The 23,603-nt window shown below is 30.8% G+C and overlaps 1 protein-coding gene across 1 annotated transcript in view; it reads left to right on the plus strand.

The window, feature by feature from the left end:
• The first annotated feature begins 9,011 nt into the window (after positions 1 to 9,011).
• Positions 9,012 to 23,603, plus strand: part of LOC146997132 (inositol polyphosphate-5-phosphatase A-like) — a 101,954-nt gene continuing 87,362 nt past the window's right edge. The window contains exons 1-2 of the mRNA XM_085816739.1: positions 9,012 to 9,116; positions 20,662 to 20,781. Of these exons, the coding sequence (XP_085672865.1) occupies positions 20,757 to 20,781 (25 nt within the window). The 5' untranslated portion in view covers positions 9,012 to 9,116; positions 20,662 to 20,756. The remainder of the gene's footprint in view (positions 9,117 to 20,661; positions 20,782 to 23,603) is intronic.

A 23,603-nucleotide genomic window follows, 5' to 3' on the forward strand; every position in this document is an offset into this window, starting at 1 on the left:
AATGTAGGCAAAAGCTATTCCATAGTGATTTAAAAAATTGACTGGACAGCTATAGCTACGAAGCATGGACAGTATAGCAACATTTTAAAAAGTTTTCTGAAGTCAATTAACTTCTGTCCCTTTAAAAGTAATCCTCTTCTACATTCATATGTCATTCTAGCATTAGAATCATGTCTGGAATGCCTATGCCAAAAATTATTTAGCCAAAAATTTCATGCTACACAAGAACGTAAATTTAACCAGTTATGATTTAGAAATTTACACTTCTCCTTTTCATTTCCCTATCAGAATGCAAACTAGTTCGAGAAAACTTGAGGATTACAGATTTTAAGACAAAGCCTGTTTCTGCTTCTCGAGGCCACATTTACTAGATTTCACTATCTAAGTAATTTATTATTATATCTATCTCACTATCTCAGATAAGATCACAGTCCAAAGTCTCTGGCTTTGGATTGCGACTGCTGACATTTAAATTGTTATGCTGGTGAGAAGTTTGAGCCAACTTCCCATTAAATGAATTGTGCAATATTTGATTACTGGATTAGTTTTAATTTGAATTTGAATGTGACTTTTAAGATAGCTTGCGACAAGTCATTGTTTGACTTTGTTAAACATGAGATGTGCAGTTCAAGGATCTGATTTAATAAAAAGGTTATATTTTAACCATCAGAAGTCTTTGTCAGTATCTTCAGCCAAGCAATAATTCACTTCAAGTCCATTAGGAGTTTGAATATCAGTTTATGCTGCGAAAGAGCATCAAACTCTATACACTGAAGAGAGATTTTTTTCATTTCTACCTTCAAAAAGTGAATACAGCAAGCTACTGTGTATTGTGTAGGTTGTATTTTATGAACAAAAAGCAAGGAAAAGGTGGGAGCATGCTACCCAATGAAAATGTACCTTTAAGCACACTTCATGAAGATTTTATAGGACCGTTACTATAAACAAACAAGAATTATAGCCATATTTTGACCCCTGTAGATGCTTTTATAAAGTTTGTCTAGCTGTATCAGTAAAGCTGACATCAGCCCAAGATTCATCTTTGGAGATCCTTTTAGAATAATTACAAACAGAGATACGGCTTTCACCTCAAAGAACTGCCCAGATGATTACTATGCAAAAGAAAAAAAACCCAGTACATATTCTAAACTACAGGCATTCTGTGAGGAAATGGTCAAGCAGAAAGTATCCATTGAACTTTCATTCTAGTCTTAGCCAAATTGTCTACTGAAGATCCAATAAAATGACACAAGTATGTTGCAGATGCCCAATGCATATTAAACAGCCCTAACTGCAGAAGCACTAGGAGATCAGCATTTGTCAGCAATCTGTCAGCAAAATACATTTTATTAAAGCAAGCAATTGATACAGCAGCAGAATATTACAAAGACTACTTTTTAAGGATACAAGCGCCCTCCCCCTCTTTTATTCTATGGCATCTGGAGCCAAACCTCATGCAGACATAAGGAAGAAACAGAAATAAGTGATTATCATTTACAAGAAAATTGTTTTTAACAGCTTATTATTTTTTTCAATTCAGTGTGACCATAACATTAGAAATGTAAAATTATAAAGAGACATAGAAAGGTGAATGCATTTCAGATTTATGATGCCATCTAAACCAATAGTAGAAAAAAAAATTAATGAAAATATGTCTTATAAAAAAATTAAACACACATGAAACAAAAAAACCTATGAAAAAATTACTTTTATTCACCCATTAAATATTAAAACTGCTAATGATGTGATGTTTGGTTCAGCAAAGTTTAAAACTGATTATATTTTATTCATTGTTACCTCAATAACTCCTCCAGAAAAAAAAAAAAAAAAAAAAAAGGATCAGTTGAATCAAAATTTTCATCTAACAGATTAGCACGATCTGCAGCACTGCTTATGATGGTGCTGTCAATTGCCCAACATACCTTCAAAGTTCTTCTACCACTTACAGATTCTTGATACCACTGAATACAAATATCAGTTGATTTTGCAGAGGCAGGTAAACCCAGTATATGTATTGTTATTTAAACTGCAGGTTAAAATATGAAATAAAATTATGTAGAATAATTACTTCAAATTATTATTAAAACTCTATCTTTTTCATCTTTATACAGTTTCAAGGAATAAACATAACTTCAGGAATAGACCATCCTTAGATATATGAAATACTAATAAAAAAACAAATATTTTAGAAAATCAGTTTCTTACATTCAAATATTATTTTAGCTACAGTAGCTGAGAACAATGGGGTGCCCATTTGTTCCAAGCTAACTGGAACAGATTTATCTTGAATAATGCTGTTGTGAATATTTGTAAACATCTGAATCCTTTCTGATTACACTTTTTGTTTTTCTGCATTCTTGTGGTGTTCTATTCATTTATTGTTTTTAGGCTGATAATTTTGGGGTTTACTTGATTTCATCATTCATTTCCTTTATTCCTTGGCAGCAATTTTTGCCACCCATTTGGGAATGAGAACTTGTCAACTTGGTGCTTTTATGGGAGATTTGCAAAAACACATTTTCAAAGCCAGGGTTCGTACACATTTCTGTACACGGAAATTAAGTATTTTTAAAGACTTTTAAGGACCATTAATGAAAAAAAATTAAGGACCTATGAACAAATGGGAACTGAATAAATTCAGTTAAAAATATTATCTATGCCTGAACTTCACTTTTGTAACACCATCCTAAAAATAATATATAGATCCGTAAGTAGGATGCATTATTATTAAGCATACCTTAATTAACATTATAATTAATAAGTGTGAGAATAAAATTAACTTTATGGAATTTATCAAGTAGCATTAAATATTTTACACTTATAATAATTGGACATATTTGAAAGAAGATAAGTGGCATTTTATTTATGTTTTACAAATAGTTAGCTTTATGTTTATTATTATTATTAATGTTTCATTTTGTAACATACTCACTCAGTCTAGAGATTTAATAAATAGTAAACAGATTTTATGTCAAGGGGCATAGGTTAAAATGAAATCATAATCAGCATGATTCATAACAAAAGACTGGTTGTTGTCATCATTGCTTAGAAAGAGACCTGCTGATCAAAACAAACCTGAGAGGCCTGATGTAGGCACGGTTGGCAGGTTATGAAAGTTAGCTGGGCTCCGTCTGACGCAGTTACTGTCATAATTCCATGTAGATTTTCAGGGGTTGCGACTCAGATAATATACTTTAAGGTTCTAATAAGCCAATAAAGCATCAGAGGTGATAAGTTATTTTTCAGTATTTTAAGTGTCACGAGATGCGAAGAATAAGTTTTACATAAGTTTTTACATTTTTGTGTTTTATGTTGTGATCACGGTAAGGCTTAATGAAAGGCAATAACTCGCTTTAATATGCAGAGATAATTTTTAAAGGTAAGTAGTTAGTTATAAGTAATTAAATTAGGTATTAGATAAAAATAAATAAAATAAATAAAATTTAAAAAATAAATAAATAAATAAAATTTAATAGTTAAAAAATAAATAAAATTTAATAGTGACCATGTAAATCCATAATGACTGAGGTTATCTAATCTCAGTCATTATGGATTTACATGGTCACTATTAAATTTTATTTATTTTTTAACAATATTTGTTAAAAAAGGCCCTAGTAAAATCACAATCTAATGAAATTTCACAGTTTAAAATACCTATAATTTATGACATTGATTCTAAAACGATATTAGGATAATTACACATTAAAAGCTACAAAACCATTTATGTTTTGTAGCAACAACACTCAACAAAATAGTTACGCATCTTTTTAATTTGAAGCCTTTCCAGACATTTTGAGTAATTTATATCGATTTCCTTCTCTTGAACCATCTTTACTAACAATTATAAATTTGTCTCAATATGCGAAAGAATGTCCTCACTAATTTCTGCGTGTTTTATCTCCTAACCTGTCAACCTCTCCACAATGTACTTATGAGGGTTTATTTGATCTGGTAAAAGTTAAATAGCCCAAAAACCCCTGACAGTTGTGAAGCAAATTATTGCTGTGTCTGAAAGTAACTACAAAGTCAGACAAAGCTTCTTATTTAAAAAGAACTTAGAACATAGAGGCATGTTCTTATGCTAACAAAATCAACTGCAGCTCGTGGTGATGTAATTAAACAAGAAGAGTCAAATTCAAACTAAAAATATCAACTAGCGGTCAAAGACTATACAACTTAATTTCATTTAACTCACTCTATCGTTGTAACAAACTCAAATGTCGGCAGCGGTAATGCAAAGACAAATAATTACAAATTATGAGAGCTGGCAGGAACTAATGCAGGGAGCAAGTGGAGGTCAGAAACACTCTTGTCTTACATTCCAAAAACCTCAGTTTAAAAACTGTCTAAGTGATTTGCATTCTGGTAAGGAAATAGAAATGGGAAATTAGAGTAAAGGCTGAAATTGTAAACAACTGGGTAAGTTACATAATAATAACTGTACATATCTTTGAAGAATAATTTTCTTTCTCTTTATGTATTCAGTTTATTTCTTCTCCATTTCCTTTTCATTTTAGAATTTTTAGATTTAATTAAAGATTTCTGTTATTCTAAATAAAATAAATACATTTAGAATGTATAGAAAAAGCAGCTAATTTTATTTCTTTAGTAATATGAACATTCAGAAGAAATATGAAAGATAGATGATAAGGTTCAGTTACAGAGCTGTTGTGGCATAATTTTCAGAATTTATTGACACACTGTGCAACAAAATCTAGAAATGGCAAAACTTTTAGCATTTAGAACAGGCACTGGAAGCAGTATTTAAGATCCACAGAAACTACATCAGGTGAGAAAATGCCTAGTGCCAGCCGTGTATATGATGCATTAAGACATATTAGATGAATCTTTTAAATTTTCAGTTTTCAGTTTCTTTATTAGTAAAAAACATTTTCTATAATGCCTGTCCATATGATAAGATTAGAAGCATTTCTAATATTCTCCATGCTCATGTCTAATGAGAAGTAGAGGAAATAAAGGAAGATAAAAATGTTAAGAAGATTCTAGTATCAGAAGTAAAACTTTCAACTATAAAACCAATGTTTTCACTTTTCTTCCAGACGTTCTCCATAAAGTAAGAAACTGTGTGTTAATACCATCGAGACATTTTTCATTTTGTCACATTTTTCTGGAATCTTCTGTAATCGTGGGTCTATAAATCTTGCCTTCATATCTTTCTAAACTTTCCAAGCTGCAATGTCTAAAATCCTAAAGCAAAATTACCCCTACCAATTCTGTAACAGCATGACTAATAAAATCATTAATAATTAAAAAATTAAATAATTCACTAATCAATGCTTAAAATAATTACCATATTTGACGGCATATAAGACACACTTTTTTTCCTAAATTTGGTCTCAAAAAAGTTACCTGCACCTTATCCATGAAGGACACTTTCAATACTGAATGCTATTTTTAGCCCGGATAAAGATCTAGACACACATAACTTTTTCTACATCTACATGTGTGTGGCCTTCTAAATAAGGGTGCGTCTTATATGCCAGTGTGTCTTACATGCCGTCAAATACGGTAAATAGTGCAAGTTAAAATTTAACAAAATACGAAGAGATAAATTAAAATTTAATATGATTTTTAATATAATTTTATTAGTAAAAATAAAATTTTCAAGATGTAATTTCTACTGAAATTTTGCTCAGGTACATAAAAGAAGTGTAGGGCTCCGGGTAGAATTATGATTTAACTGCAAAACTAAGAAGTACCGGAGCTGGGCTCCTGTGAGCTTGGTCGCAAATTAAGCTCTGGAGAAAACTGATGCATATTCTGAGAATTCTGAATACTCTGAGACAATTACATGGGAAAAACTCGATAAATATCATAAAAAATTTTAAAATAGATTTTTAATTAATTACATAGCTATTTTGCTTTTGCTAAGAAATGTTTTAGAATAGGTGCTTTACAGCATTATACCTTGCTTATTTTTCACATTCAAAAATATTGTATAATAAGTGGCCAAAATGGAACTTTATAATATGACAGCGAAAAATACAAATGCTTTATTTTAATGTTATTTCTTAAATACAATTCCAAAATATTACCATTATTTAAATGAAATTTATCAATGTTACAATGTTCTGAAAAATATCATTGAAAAATTCCCAGATCTCGGAAATAAAAATTTTCTATAGAAACTGATCTTAAAATCGCCAAAATGTTGATAAATCGGCAAATTTAGAACCATTTAATAAAAAAATTCATATCTCCAAAAAGCAAAAAGTTCTTTAAGAACTCTTCATTATAAAAAATGAAATAATTTCGAAATGCTTATGTTTCACTTCGTGCTCAGAAACTCGAGTATCCCACTATTTATATTAGAAATAGAAATTGCAGAATCGCCCACTGCTTGCAGCATTTTTAATATTTACACATACACGATATCCATGTACACGTTGACCTATTTTCACTTAAAAAAACATCCCAGAATTGCACAAAAATGGCATTGCACACACTCTTGACTTTATCCATGTACATTGCTAAAGCCCTAGCTAGTAACCTTTATCGCCTTACCAAAATGTCGCCAAACTACCTGTTACCATATTCCAAAGATTAGCCTTTCCTTCGAAAATGAAAAACCCTCCCATTTTTCAACCAAAGTTCTATCAAGCATTATCATTTATATTTCCTGTAGTAATAATGCTGACTTACTGTGTCCGATTGCATTAAGGCATAGGATTTTAAAATTAATGCCTCAATGAGTTGTAAATATGAATTAAATTCTTTAAAAAATTTTAAAGAATTTAATTCGTAAAATTTTATTGTTTATATGGGAAAATATAAAGACATGGAAAAAATTGTATGCAAAGAATAAAAATTGAAAGTCTCTGCTAAGTATTCATTCGATAGTAAGCTATTATGAAAATACCTGCATCAGTTTATAGTTTTATCATTAAAAAAAAATTTGGCAAGCCACGTATTAAAGTCTCCAAATTAGATTAATTTAATTAAATATCTGCATTTGATTTTCACTTTTAACTACCGATCATTGCAATACTTTCACCTGAATCCACAAGTTATTGCTCAAATATGTCGCCAAGCTGAGGCAGTGATATTTAACACAAATGATTATTAAATTTCATAAACTCTTACATAAAAAATAAAATGATTTACACAAAATAAAGGAAGCACTTCCGCAGAGAACCCGGTAAATGTAAACATCGCCAACTTTCGCGATAATAGTTTAAATCTGGTAACCCAGCAGATTTATCCTATTCGCTTGTTCGAAGTTTGCAACCATTCCTCTTGCGTTCATTTTGTTGAATTATCACTGTCGTTATTCGCATTTGCAGATTTTCGTAGATAGATGCCGGTTCTCGGTTCAGGATGAAAGGAAGAAAATACGGTGGTGAATGCTAATTTGTAACATGGCTGTTTACATTGTGTTCTTAATTATTAACAGCTCTAAGAACTATGAGGTTTCCAACCTCTAAAATAATTTGTTTCCGTAGGCCGCAAAAATGTGCATGTGCATTTTAAATAACCAAGTAATGCTTTTATTTTTATTATTGTTTATTGTCATCTAAAATTATGAGAATAAATCAATTTTTATAGTGTAAAATTTTAACAAGGTAATATATTGTTAATGCTTTTCTAACAATAACCTTTCAGAGGATGGCAGGTGTGACATAAATAGATGATTAAATTGAAATAAAAAATATTATTGATTATCTAAGATGACAGAATAGTTTGATGTATCACCATAGTCATCAGAATTAGCAAACCACTGCTGGTGAAAGGAATATATTGTTTTCTGTGTTAAATGGAATTTAAGACAAATTTTTTTTCGTTTATCACGTTTAACCGGTTAATTTCAGTATATTAATACTAATTGATATTTATTAAATGAATTTTTATTTCCGTTATAAATGCTTATATATTGTCTTATGCTTAATATATTCTTTTCTCTGCTAACTTGAATTTAATACAAATTTATTTTCGTATATCACGTTTAACCGGTTAGTTTTACATCTACATGCTTATTATCTGTGAATTTTTACTACCATATGCTTAATATATTGTTTTGTCTGCTAACTTGAATTTACATGCAGTAAAAATCACGTTTACAGAATATAAGGTTTACGGCTCGGCTCATAGTCGCTAAACCGCTAGCTTGGCGAGTAAAAATGCAACGGCGCCAACGGGTTCTCTGCGGATGAAAACCCAAAATAAATATTTCTAAAAAAGCATTTCATAACAAAAAAGGAAAAAAAAAAAAAAAAAAAAAAATTTTTTTTTGCAGGTTAAAGGAATTTTAGAAATGCGAGAAATATTCATATTTGAAACTTAATTGCAAGTCAGTATGAAGTTTTTAATGTACAAAATAACTTTCAAGTATAGTTTTAACTTATGCTGTTTTTCAAGATAAACATAGCGGAATCGAAATAAATATGAAAGGAATAAAACAAGTATTTAGTGATGATAAGAAAAATGATAGTAAATAAAGGTTCAACTGAAATCTGGTTCAATCATTCTTTTAATCATGCAGAAATTCTAGACAGTAGGGTAAAAAATAATTAAACTTACTTGTCTTATGAACAACTTACTCGGAGTGGCTCTAATCAATTTTCGTATTTAAACCGCTCAAAGCATATGTAAACAAAACATCACTGTTGCCATAATAATTTTACATTATCATGAACATATTAAATTATTAGTCCAAAGAGGCTTTGTCCCTAAAGGACGATTGTTTTCGTTTTGCAATTTTGCGTTGAATGAATATAAATGTCCGTTTCACTTTTCAAAATGTTGCCACCAAATATTAGAGTATATATTATATTTGAAGAAATTAAAACATGAAAAATTCGAGTGGCTCCTAAACACTATACCATCTGGGGGAAAAATCTTTTTATTATAAATTAATTTTAATATAAAAGTTATTTTAATATATGTGCATTTAAGAAAAAAGAGCAGTGAAAATTTCCCAAAATCGCAAGCAGATAAATTTTGGCAGCATAGTTTTGTCAAAAATTGCGCGATTTGGCAACACTGCGTTGCAACTTGATTCGCTGTTTGTAGCTGCGCCAAAGAACTAACTTTTAAAATCGTGTATTTAACAGCTTTTGACACTAACATATTTTCTGAAGCAGGGCAGAATTCGAAAGGTAAATCCTCTTGAAAAACCAACAAAGATGTCTTGTAGAATATAATACAGTATTATCAATTAATTACATAACTGCTTTTCTCTTACTTGAAACAGAACTTTATTAATCTTGTGAGATATTTAGTCCAAGGCAGTTTAATTATAATATTGTTTTTCAAACTTTTAATATTAGGTATATATATATTGTAATAGATGAGTAAGAATTAAGGATACAGTGGATATTTAGCTGAGGTATGCTAATCATCCTAAATGCTACTATTTATCCTGTGATATATCTATATAATATAATAGTATATAATAGTAATATATATAATATAAATATTTAGGAAGTGAAAAATTTCCACACTTTTTTTAAAAAATTAGAATCTTTATTGATTATTTATAATGGGAATATTTCTGTTCCATTTTATTTCTCGCTTCCTGTTAAATAGTCTTAAAATTTGTTTTAATTAAAAATAAATAAAAGTTGTAGATTGATAGAAGCTTTCCATAATGTGAAACAACCTTTCCATGAATACGTTTCTTCCCGTAATGTTATGCAACTGCAACTTTAAAATATTAGATTATGTTAATTAAAATTTGGGTAAAATCCTAGGAGAGCCCTTGGTGACAAACTGGGAAAGTGCAGAATGTCTGCATGTTTCTCAAAATTGCCAACTTAAAAATGGCAAGTAAACAAATTGCACAAACTTGGTATCCATGTACACATCGACCTGTTTTCACTTAAAAAAAATCCCAGAATTGCACAAACTTGGCACTGCACACTCTCTTGGCTTTGTCCATGTACACATCAATATGTGCCATATAAATATGTTATATATGGTACATATTGTATAATATATGTTATTAAATGTGGACTTTAAATAAAATTTTTAGAGTCCACATTAATAACATTGCAACAGCAAAAATTGCAAATATGGTGCAAGTTAGATCATTTTTAAATGCATATATTTATATTAATTGCACTAATTGTATATGTTTATTATATGAATATTTTAAATGTCTGTTTTATCATTCATTATTAATATATGAACATTTCTGTTTTGATTGTTCTGTTCAATGTATCTTTGATTTTAATTTCACTTTTAAATTTTAGCACCATAATTTTATCAAAGTCTTCTGAAATTTAGTCACAATTTCACTCAATCAAATCTAACAGTGTAGTTCACAGATGCAGCATAAAAACTATGTCAAATAACAGTCACTAAGGTGTATGGATTACGTTTTTCATGCCATCTGTTTTGTTTATTTCATACTTATGACTGCATAAGAAGACTTACATGAAACAAATGTGTCACAAGCAGTGACACTGAGATGTTGTTTCACATAAAACTGAGAAGTACAGCACTAATTAGCACTGTAATTGTTAAAGAAAGTATCCTAGCTTTTAAAAAGCTTTGTTGCATGTAATGTGAACTTAATTACTTTATCATTTTAAGAATAAGAAGGGTTTGTGTGTTTATTTAATTCATAATGCAAAGCATGCAAGGGCTAGCTGAAAAAGGCATGCTTTTGTGAATAATTTCTAGGGCAATTAGGCTCATATTTACATCACTTAAGGAAAACCATGAAAATGTCACAAAATTCACAAAACACATGCGAAAAAAAATAACCTGCACAGCCAGCTCATTTTTCAGGATTTGAGCCGAGATTTAACTACCACTATTCAGCCTTCTGAATTACTTGTAAGACTAAATATGTAATATCATGTAATAAAAAGTTAACTGTGTGTTGTGTGGCAGGATTGCTTTCTCAAGTATCAAGATAGGAAATACTATTCTTTTCTAAATCTATTCTTTTTTTTTAAGTGTTTGGTCATGGTATTATTCATTACATGTACTTTCCATAATTCATGTAGAATACTAATATTTCTACTACAAGTGTCTTTTTTTTTTTTAAAGTGTTTTGCTTGTAATTAATTGTATAATTAGTATAGTAATAGGTATAAATACAATAGATGTATATAATCGATCAGGAGTGGCCACAACTGCATATTTACATTATTCTAAAATAGGTGAAGTAGGTTTCAGACAACAAGAAATGTGGATTCCAAACAATCATTCAGTGACGATGTTAGTTCAATAAGAGTAATAAATTACTGAAATAAATTACTTAAGATATTAAATAAGAGTAATAAAATATTAAATTATTAAATAAGAGTAATAAATTACTGAAATAATTAGCCTGTAATAAATTACTGAATGCATGACTTTTAATACATCCATTTTACATAAACAGTTTTTCAGTGTTATTTTTTTTTTAAAATTTACTTGCAGTACAACTCTAATATATGCCCTAATTTCACCAAATGTGCCGATATGTGTTCTGCGCTGGTTTTTGGCGCGATTGCGTGTTCTATGGCAACCCCGTTGATGTTGAAAAATTTTTCGCTGGAGCTCGTTGATTCGCCGGCATACCGCCTTTAACATGCCGCCACGTAATCACTATTGTATTTACATGACAGCAAGACACACTGTCCAGAAAATTTATACTATGGTTCACAAATAAATAAAATCACAAATCCCTATTTCTATCATGCACTGCCATTAAAAATAATCTCCCAGACCCTCTTTCCACACTTCCAAATACCCACTACCCCTCAACAGGATAGCCACATTCATATTTCCTTTTGCCGAACTTTCAATTCAACAACTACCATTTTATCTTTCCCTCCCATCATCTCAGACACAGAGGCGAACCAACAAGCTCCAGCGAAAGATCTGTCAACGTCAACAGGGTTGCCATAGAACACGAAATCGCGCCAAAAACCAGCGCAGAACACATATCGCCACATTTGGTGAAATTAGGGCGTATATTAGAGTTGTACCAAATGCTTAATCATGACGAAGATTAGGTGCGAAATTGGGACAAAGTGCAGAATCGCAAACTGCTTGCCACGTTTTTAAGAATTGCACATACACGGTATCATCCATGTACGCGTCAACCAATTTTCACTTAAAAAAGCATCCCAGAATTGCACAAAAATGGCGTTGCGCACACTCTTGACTTTATCCATGTACACTACTAAAGTCCTAGCTAGTAACTTTTATCGCTGTTATGTCGTGGAGCAAAAACAATTTTATTTTGCACATGACTGCCACTGGCTCCAACATAGCAATTTGAATACTCTACATCTAAAATTTTAAACACCATTCCAGAATTTTAAATGTTTATTTAATAGAATTCTATTCATATATTTGCAAGTTATACACTATAAATACAATAAACAAAATTTGAACTTATCTGCGCCAGTGTGAATAAGCCTGGCATAATATTCTGAACTCGACGCAACTTTAGCAGGAAAAATACCGCTAATTCAAACACAAGGTTTCATCCTTTCCAAAGCAGCTAATTTTCTAAATATATTTTACTAATATCCGCAGCGGGACAGCGGATTCCACTTCATTCACCCAAAACTCAAATGTTATATCGTAATAGTATCGCAAAAGAAGCAAAAAACATCGACTCAAAATCAAAATATTAAAATCTATAGAATATCATCCGCTGTTGCCATTCCAGCACTGCCAAGTTTTTCTTCCTGCAGCTGTTGCCAGACTTATCCTCGCTGTATGTGAGAGGTACAACAATCGCCTTGCCAAAATGTCGCCAAACTACCTGTTACCATATTTCAAAGATTAGCCTTTTTTTTTACTAGTACATAAAAATCTAACATTGTGGTTCTCAACCTATTTTGCCCTATTCCACCCCTTTCGCCATTGCTAGAAGATCATTCTCATCATGCCCTTCCTTTTCAGTACTCGAAAAATGCATATGTATATTTATTTAGATTTCTTAACTTGCTTTATAAATTAAACAACAAAAAGTACAGAAAATGTTGGTGTACAACCAGGATTTGAATAAAAATAGTATTTTATATTCATAAACCACAGCTGCTAACTGTGGTTTTTCTTCTGGTCTCCTGGTATATCACCAAATCTCCCATTTTTCAGTTTTTAGCCTTTATTAAGGAACATTTTTCCCAGAAATGAATAAATTTCATTGAATGAATTAAACTTAAATTGTGCTAATTCGATCTTTTCACCTTTAGTGATTTTCAGAATAATTTTTCTTCTTAAATTTTATTATACTTGAATTGTATTTTTTATTAATTTTATTAAACATCATCTGATCTGAATTATCTTAATCTAATGGAGATATTTGTAGATGTTTACATCAGGGTTCAAGCTCTGTTTAATCAATTAATATTTATGTCTAATTTAATTTTATTTCGATCTACAGTACATTACCAAGTTTATCCGGATTTAAAGTACTTTGATCAGTAAAAGCTTTCATTCACTACTTGAAAATTTCTCAATTCATACTCTATTTCGATTTTATTTTTGCCATCAGTTCGTACTGTATTTTGATTTGCTGTTTAATGTGTGAGCTACAGTTGAACACTTTTTTATAAAATCTTCATTATGTAGATGACAAAAAAATATCTCAATTCAGAAAAACTGTAAATTTCAACATTACACTGATCAATACATTATGTAAGTATAATCAGACATCAAGCTGATCTTTACCGTATGGTATCCCTTGGTTTCTGAAAAAAATCAGAAAGTAGTATTGGTTGTTCGTGAAATCTAAAAACCCCAATGTTAGTAACTGTAATGTTGATAATGTTGGCAAAACTTGCCTTGGAGAATTTTTTTTTTTTTTTTTATCATTAAGAAGCCGTTTTTCTGCGAATATCACCAAATGTGTTGTGATAAATTGAGATTTTGGCTATTTTTTGTAATAGTATTACTTCAGTATGGACCGGGATTTTTTTTATACTTACCATTCTTTTCAATTGATGTGTTCGGTTGCACGTGCATTAGTGTTGTATTTTGATGTGGGTACCATCATTTGAGTATGTCTGAGGTAAGTAAGAGGATGAATGTTGATGTTTGGGTTCTATTATGTGTATTTATCCACCATTAATAGCAGATGAGCCGAAACAACCAAAAATTTAATTGAATTGCTTACATGGAAGATGGTGGTGGGAAGCTTGAAAGTATGCTCATGATAAAAAGGTATGTTAAAAAATTGACGTTTCATTTATTTATTCGTCTCCGTATGTTAATTTTTGTTAAAAGATTTGTTGTTTAATGTTAGGAAATATGCATTATCGGTTATTTGTTCATCTCTGTGTGTTAACGCAGCGGCAAATTTTTTCTGGTCACCATGATAGTTTTAACTTTAAGTGAAAATAGGTCGATGTGTTCATGGACAAAGTTAAGGCAGTGTGAAATGCCTGGTTTGTGCAATTCTCTGACTTTTTTTTCAAAGTTAAAATAGGTTCAGGAATTATTGCTTCGGTCGTAGACAATTTTTGACATCTGGTTTTCACTGACTCAAGTAAATGAGCACCCATGGAATCCATTATCAATAACCCTTTTGGTTGGAAAAAAGATCCCATACAACACTGCCAAACTTTTTGTAGCCGCTCATGCATGATTGTTTCGAACATTCAGCTGTTCTCGTTTGCACAAATAATTACGTTATTAGGAAAATCTCTCTTCGGAATAGTCTTTCGTTTAAAAATGATCATCGGCTTTAGCTTGTCACCGTTTGTGGCACATTCGAACACACATGTAAATGACGTTATTTCATGCCCCGTCGTGAGCACAGATACAGTTTTTGCATTCATCAACACTTCTGTTTGCAGGAGAGTCGAAAGCTAACGGCGTTTCATCCATCTGTGACTGAAGAAGTTTTTTTTGTCAATAATATCTGTCACATATTTTTAGAAAAGATGCCTTTTTATCCTGCCAGTCCATTGGTAATTGTTGCCCGACTGTTGTTCTAGTAGGCACAGAATTATTTTTTCTTTTCATAAATCTGCTACACCTCCTTTGAAATCATTATATTCATTCGTTTTGCTATAAATTTTGCTTGTAAGCGAATTTTTACAGTTTTTACATTCCCTTTCCTCGTTCCTCCTTTTTCCAGTTTTCAAGGTCGTCCTCTAGATTCGGCCACCTTACAGTATCACTTCTTACGCTCATTTCTGTTGTGGCATATTTTAAAGTTCTTTTTCAGTCTTCCAACGTCGAATACAACTCTCGTCAACTACAAACTCTCGAGCTGTTGCTCGATTTCCAATTTGCTCAACGCGTGAAATTACATTAAGCTTAAAACCAGCAGTATAGCTTCTGTGCCGTTTAGGTGACATTTTCAAAAATTTTCCACTCTCTTCTTACTTAAAAACTATCCAACAAGTACTTGTACCCAAACTGATGGGATCTGTATCTGGCAGAATGCCAAGAAAAATTGATTCATGCTGAAGGGGAAATATGTCAGAGTTTGTTATTGCAAGACAGGTGGAGTCGTATCCGCCTTTGAAAAAAATTGCAGAAAAGGCAGGGGTGGGGAGAGGATGGGTACTGGAAGATTTATCGAATGGCAGAGGAGAGAAACTATTCAAACTGATGAGATGGTTGATTTGAAAGGGGGAAGAATGTTATTTTTCTGAGATCTCATTTAGGGTGAATAAGGCATGTAGATCCGTTCAAGGGAAAGAATGTAAACAAAATAACGTTCGCAAAAAGCAACTGATTAAACTTATTTTTCTTAAAGGTTGAATAAACTTATTTTTCTTAAAGGTTATTTTTTATCGACAGACCAGCTTCACTGCTTCGTTTTTAATTATTTTATTTAGAAAAACGTCATATACAAATATTTACAGTGAAGCAAAATACAATTTAATTGTGAGCTTCGGTTACAAGTAATTGCTCACGTCAGACCGGTTAGACTTCTTTTTTCAGTCTGCTGCCTCAATCGTAGGAGGCAATGATTTGGCGAGATTCGTTGGCGTAAAATGCGCCAACAGCAACTGAGTGGTCTTTTGTGTGGGAACAGCACCAGTCTATGCAAAATGACAAGGCCATCCAAACTATGTACAATGACCATCATAGGAAATATTTTATATTTAGTACACCTAAACGCCGCATGGGTAGAAATGCTGCACACGCTGAAAATTTAAGTTTTAAACACGTAAACGCCGCAGCGTTTCTTCAGGAAATTATGGTACTTAAAAATAAAATATCGAAAAAATACTGAATGATGTAGGAAGGAAATCTAAGATTTTCTTATTTATGCTGAGAGTTTTTGATGATGTGAGATTTGAATGAGCTTCAGAGAATGATATAACATTAAGCATAACCATAAATTGCTTTAAAAAGCAAGATTTGTGTTGTGGCTGAATGCAGTCCACTGATTGCTGCTGAATGCAATCATATCTATCCAGGATTTTGGAGAAGGTGCTGATGAAGTGTAAAATAAAATTTCACACACCTACCAGTTGCCTAGTTACATCTCTTGAGGTTGCTTTTTGTCTAAATATTTGTTAGTGTTATAATATTTATGCTGCTGCAGAGTTTTATTAAGACTGCAAGGGTTTGTTTTTGATGTAGAGGTCAGTGTATGGATAGGGAAGTTAGAGAAGCTTTCTATACCAGAAACATATTGTAGATGACTGTGAGATTTGAAAATGCTGAGAAATACACCATAGTGCATAAAATTAATGTCAACACAAAATGTGAAATTTTTTTCCATTTCTGGAATTTTTGTATCTAAACACAGGACCTGTTTAGCAGATAAAGCAATAGACGCTTAATATGTGCACATAGTTAAATAAAAATTGTCAGCAACTGAAAAACATAACTTGTTATATATTTGTAATATAACTACTGATTGAATAAATGTAAAATATAATAATATTTTCTGTTTCTGTATTTTACAATTTTTTGTGCACTTCACCCTTTCCTATTATTTCTAAGTATATTTCTCTTTAAATGTTAGGAATGTCTTAAGCGGAGTTTGTCCAAAAATTTGGACGCTTGCCTTATGCTATGGCGTATTTTTATCCATACAGCTTGACAAGTGTTATTATCGCATGAAGAATAAGATTAATTTATCTTTCACCTGATCTCATTGTTACTCAGTTTTTAAAGGGCTGCAAGAAAGTAAAGCATAAAATCTTTGTTTTAAATTTATTTAACCTGCTATCATTTAAAAAGTTATCAACATTTGAAGCATTGCTGTTATATTATTACTGTTACTATGTTTCTAGTGCTATGTATTATTACATACATCAGTGCAGACTTGTTTAGTTTTTAACTGAAGCAATTTGTTAAAAGCATGAGATTCTTGAGAAATAAATTACTAATTCAGGGTTTTCCAAATCTTGAGAAGGCAAAAGTTTTGAGAAAACACAATTGTATATAAAGCAATTTGCCTTTTAATTTGAATTATTTTACATTCTAGAAATAGAGTTGATGAGAATTTGATCTTATTTAAAAATGTAACTGGTATTTAAACTTAAATGCCTAATAATTTATTCTTCACAGCCTTGTCAAAATCATGATTAATTATATAGAAGAATATCTGCTTAATTGGATATAAAATATGGCAATTTATTATGCATAAATGGGAGTTGTAAAGTTAGTTTATTGTAGTACGTGCTTGAATTTTCTGATTTCATACATTACGTGAAAAATTGTTAAGTGGCCGAAATCTTTACATTTTGCTGTTTGAACACTGCTATTAGATTTTAATATATGACTTTATAATAAATCCAGATTTTTCTAATAGCCATTATAAATGTGTTTAACATGTTTCTATAGAATCAAAAGAACAGAATTTGGGATATTTATTTTCTTGTGGAAAACATATGGTGTCTTGAAATATGTTTGATTGCGGGAATAATTCAGAATTTTGTGTAATGTAATTTGACTTAAGCTAGAACTGAAACACATTAACCACTTGCGCTAAAAAGACATGCCACGCATGTCGAGATGCTTTTGTCTCAAACCGTATGCAACATGAACACCACGTCGATAGGCATTTATCGCAAAAGTGAAAATAACGTGGTGCACATGTCGCCTAACAACGAGATTGTTTATTTCTCGAGTTACAGCTCTGGATTGCACTCGCAGATGCAAAGCGGCGTAAATGAGACACTTTACCGCTTGTTATATTGTAGTGCATGTCACCGCAACCGTGGAGTTTAGTCGTAGCGCAAATGGTTAAATTGAAGTAAAGTGATAGGATCTTGAATATATTTAGATAGGATCTTTAATATATATTTAGATGTTGCCATGTTTACTGGAGAAGCTAGAGGAGACAATAAGTTGCTTTGAGAGATCTGTTTTAAAGTAACAGAGTCTAATTTATCTTTGATATATGACTTAATTTAGGGTATAAAGACTGATAATACAGAAGAAAAGGAAATACACCTATAAATTAATCATTTTAATAAGTGTTATTATAATGCACAACTAACAAGGTGAAGCTGCAGCATAGTTAATACCGGACTGCTGTATTTTAAGTGTTTCCTTTTAAATCTCTCATATTTTTATTATCTCTCATCTTTGTTATTATTATTTTCTCTCATGTAATAATTATTCCAGTAAACTGCAGCTCCTGTTCAGCTGTTCAACTGCAGCACTTATTGAGCTGTCACGCATATTAAGCTGTTTGTTATACAGTTTCATGGACATCAACTCCTCTGCCCAAGAATTCCTAAATCTAATAGCAGTGACAAATAATATTCTGGAACTACTGAACAAATTTTCAATGTGGAGGCCCTTCTTCTTTCTTACAATTTTTAACATTGCATCTCCAAATGGTTTCATCGTTAGCATAAAATTTCATGTTGTGGCCATTTTTGCATACTCGTTTATCAGGTAAAAAACCTCTTTCTTGAAAAATGATATGGCATCTTCCTCATTACTTGGTAAATTAAAGAATGTTAATGTGATATTCACAAAAAAATGCAGTGGATGTATTTAAAATAAACAGTGTGAATTCAGAAACCTCATCAGAAAGGAATAATGTAAGAACAGGCTGCAAGAGCAAAAATGCAGCATGGTGCATTTTTGCTCTTGCAGCTAATAATATACGATTATGTGGCGAGGTATAAAAACATGCACCCAAAGCTGATATATGATCGTTTTGTGAAGTGTCAGAACTCGTAGCCAGATTCTGGCAAGAAATCTTAGTTGATTGGCGATTCAATCTTGGGGGTCGCTATAACGAAGAAGTACCCAAATTTCTTTAGTTTGGTATATGACTTTGAACTTCAAAGTGAGAGACTAAGCAAAAATATTATAAAGGGCAGATGAATTTTGCCTAGAATCTTACATTTATTTTTTTGCAGTGTCATTTTTCCAATTTAATGCACTTGCCTTGTTTATTAAAATGCTTGTCATTGTAGATACTACTTTCTTCTGTACCATCAATATTTGTGTCTTAAATCAATGATTAAAGTGAAGTAGTGACTTACTTTTGATATACTAAATTGACTTCTATGCTAATTTTAAATGCAAGACTATTTTTAGCATTTTATAATTTATAGGATGTTTATTCTTTCCTGAGAACCATATAGTATTTCATGATGATACCAATGAATGAGAGGATTTTTTTTGGGAGGGGAGTTGATATTTCATTTAATTTCAAGCATTATATATTTCCCTAGCATGTTTTTAAGTAATATAATTGCTAAACTCTGATTGGTAGTTAATGGAAGTTTGAATGCTTTAGGTAATTGTTGATGAATAAATATATTTCAAGGTTGAGTTTTAGATTCGTAAGTGGGATATTTTATAGTATGTTCAGTTTCTTTCTTTTCTTTTTTTCTTTTCTTTTTTTTTTTTTTTTTTTTTTTTTTTCTCATTACATGTTATAGGCTTTGAAAATTTAATATGATGTTATATTATTATTTTTTTTTTAATCAAAACTTGTTTGATATAAAGCTTGTTTGCATGCTGTGTATATTTCATTATGATTTATATGTTACATGTTTACTCTTTCTAGAAATTGTCTGCTCCAATATCTACAGAAGTGTGAAACTTTTTACAATTGTTTATTAAGAATTTCTATCATTTGCCACTTATGTTGCATGTTTAGTAAATTTGTAAAAGTTTCTTTTCCCTGCTGCTTGCATGTGTCATCTGCATTATGCTATTATGATTTTTTCTTAATTTATTTTTTAAAGAAAGAAATGATATATTCCAACTTTCATCATTTGTTGTTATTGTTGCTGGATTTTTCTTTAGTTCTATATAATACACATGAAAAATATTTGCATAATTTTTGCTTTGTATTACTTTCTATTCTGCATCAAGATTAGTCGGAGATTTGCAACTATTTATGCTTAATCTAATATATAGTATTCCCTCGCTAACCTGATAATTAGTGCATTATCAAATTTTTTGTAGTTTATCAAAGATATTTTTTGGGGGGGGGTTCGGGGGGTTACATTCACGAAGTTGCAGCGCAAAAAAACACAGTGAGAATTATTTGTTGTTTTACACAAATTGAATTTTTGATTTTTATTAACTATAGGTATTAATAGGAAACTATATATTGTAACACAAGCCTTTTAATAAAAATGATATTGCAAGATAATTACATTAATTGACAGAGAAATGTCTGTTGTACATACCTTTTCACATTAAAAAAAAAGTTTTAAGCTTATGGCATTTCAGTATTATTATAGTTATTTTCTTTCTAAGTATAATATGATTTGAAAAACCTAATAACATCTATTTCAACAGTCATTGCAGGAATCTAACTCAAATTTAGGTCTTGAGTGGTGAAAGTGCTACTTGTTGAAGAGTATGATTATTATGGTATCTATCGTGACTTGTCGATGAACTTTGTAAATCAAAATGGAGGTATGTGATGCAAGAATTGTAGTTAAAATTTTTTAGAATTTTCAAATACCTTATATTGCATTTAATTTTTTCATACCTTATTTTTTAAAAGGAATAAGTATCTAAGTTGACACAATTTGGCTGTTGTGTGCCTGTTACTTTTTTCCCTTCTATCTGATCTAAAGTAGTCCTGAAGTCTGGGACTCAAATGAGATTGGCATTATAAATGATGGAAGGATTTTGTTATGTTGCTGCTGTTCCCATTTCTGTTTGTACTGTTTCTTGTTACTGATACTCTGCTAAAAATTTCAAACAAGATTCAAGGTGATGGCCATGCTACTGATACTCTGCAATGAGTAATGCTTTCTTCCAGTCACCAATACCCAGCATTTGGTTTTGTTTCTTGTGTAAACACACACACATATATAAATGTACATGCATGTGCACTCACATACACAACACACAAATTAATATAAAACTTGACAAAAGCAAATTGCAAGAATGACTTTGAGAATTATTATCTTGTGCATTTGCTGCTAAAATTGACGTACATTACTTTAAAATGTTAAATTATTACCACGTATGCAAATTTTTTTGAACTAATAAATTACATGATTAAAATAAATGAAAATTAAAAATTAATATGTTGATTTTTTTCACTGCCAGACCTGAACATTGTCAGGAGGTAGGTAGATATAACACCTATACAATCATCATACCTGGCCTATTAGATATGTTTCTGTTAATCCCAAATTGGCTGAGGCTTTAAAATGTAATATTTACCATTTTTAAAAACCATTTTTATGTCTGAAAATTTAAAGACTCTATCCCTACATATATGGCCAGCCAGAGAAGCATATATACGATAGTATAAACTACATTCAAAATGAAAATTCAAAGCATCAGAAAATTTCGGTTGGGTCGTATGCATAAAAATGGCAAAGTGGGCAAAAGCAACACTTTTTACAGGAAAACTATAAACACAGTAAATATATAAGTGGTAAATGCAGTCATAAAATTAAGTATAAAAAATCTGGAATTCAATAAACATTAACACTTTCACTGCTGGTCATGTGAGGTTATGTTGATAGTTAATGCTGTGTGATAGAAATAGATTGTACCCATATGCCAACTTTATGAGAAATATGATTTAAAAGAGGTAACAAAAGATTATTATGTCTACCATATTGATTGCTAAGCCTTTAAGCATAGAATTTTATGACTGCACACCAGTGTGTGATTGGCACTAAAGGTAAATTTATTTTTGCAATGCTGCATGAACCCTGGCACAAGGTATTTAAAAATGAATCAAAATTAGTAACAATAATATGCATTATTTTTGAATGAAACTATGCCACAAACAAATATATATATATATATATATATATTATAAATAAATATGTTATAAGACAGTTACAATGATATTCCTACAAACTAATTTCTGAATGTTATTCGTGTATGGTCTTTGCATGAAATGGAACTTTGTCTTCATTCCAAACTACATACATTGACAACTAGTTTCTAACCTTCACTCCATGCCAGTACCAGCACATATTTTCAAAACTTAATGCTGATCGGCAGCAAATTTGTTAATCAATATTTTAGTCTAATTACAAAAATCATATGAATCAATTAAAACTTACTCAAGCAGTAGGTACTTCTAAATGAATGTTGGAAAGAATGTGGATGGGAAAATTATCTGAACTCAGAGCAGCCTTTAATCTCGCCAAATAATATTAATGAAATAGTTGCTATAAAAACTTAAAGAAAAACTTTAAAAAATGGAATTCAGAATCTGGCAAAAATTAAGAAAAAGAAAAATAGAACAGACTAACAGCTCTTTGTGTTATTTTGGCTGCAGTGGCAACTTTCAGAAAATTTGAAATGTCCCCATTAGTCAAAGTTACAGCCATAATGGTAGAAATAAAAATACAAATTTACAGTAAATTACATATTTTACAAATTTTACGTACTAAAAGTAGTTCCTCACCCATTCACCTCATTCTTCCTTTAAAAAAGGGCTTCATTATGTTAAAAAAAAGGGCTTCATTATGTTAAAAAAAAAATCGCAGTTCATAGATGATGCCAGCTTTTTTTCAGTTTTAATTATTTTTAAACATATTTATTAACTTGATTATTGGCGAATGTTTGTGAAAGCAATAGAATTTCTGGTATGTTGACTTCCCTTAAAATATCTTTTATACAAGCTAGTTGATTATAAATAGTATTTCCTATAACCTTTTTGGAGATGTACTGTTCCGATTAAGTAGCTTAATAGAATTAAAGTCGAAATCTCTTTTGTCAAGTAATGTGACTTCTTTTGGTAATTAAAAATGTTAAGATCCAGAAAATCGACAGCTGGTCAAACTGATGAATCTCAGTTTGTCTTAAGTTTAAGACAGGAAGGCTAAATATTGCTAGATTTGATGAAGTTAAAATTGTTGAAAGAATGATATCATCAATATATCTATAGAAATCTCTACTTTTTAGTAAATAAGTAAAGGTTACATATTTGAGTAGAATAATTCATTCCCATAAAGATGCCATTAATTTGCAGAAAAGTAGTATCTCGGAACTAAATGTAATTGTGAAAAAGAGAGCAGTGGAGATATACCTTCCAGGTAATAGTATCTAAACTTTTACGTATCTGTAACATTGGTAATTCTAATAGACTGGTATAAATTTTTTTCATTGGCTGTGGTGTATAAAGGTTCCCAAAGTCATAGCAATTGATATTAAGTATATTGCTCTTTTACAATTTTAATCACATGATGGTTGTTATAAATGATGCAATTGAAGTGTTTTTCTTTGTTTACATTTTTTAAATTAAGTTTACAAATCTG

Source organism: Stegodyphus dumicola, chromosome 5, assembly GCF_044657685.1.
Source record: "Stegodyphus dumicola isolate Sdum_Otavi_A_Nest chromosome 5, ASM4465768v1".
NCBI lineage: Eukaryota > Metazoa > Arthropoda > Arachnida > Araneae > Eresidae > Stegodyphus > Stegodyphus dumicola.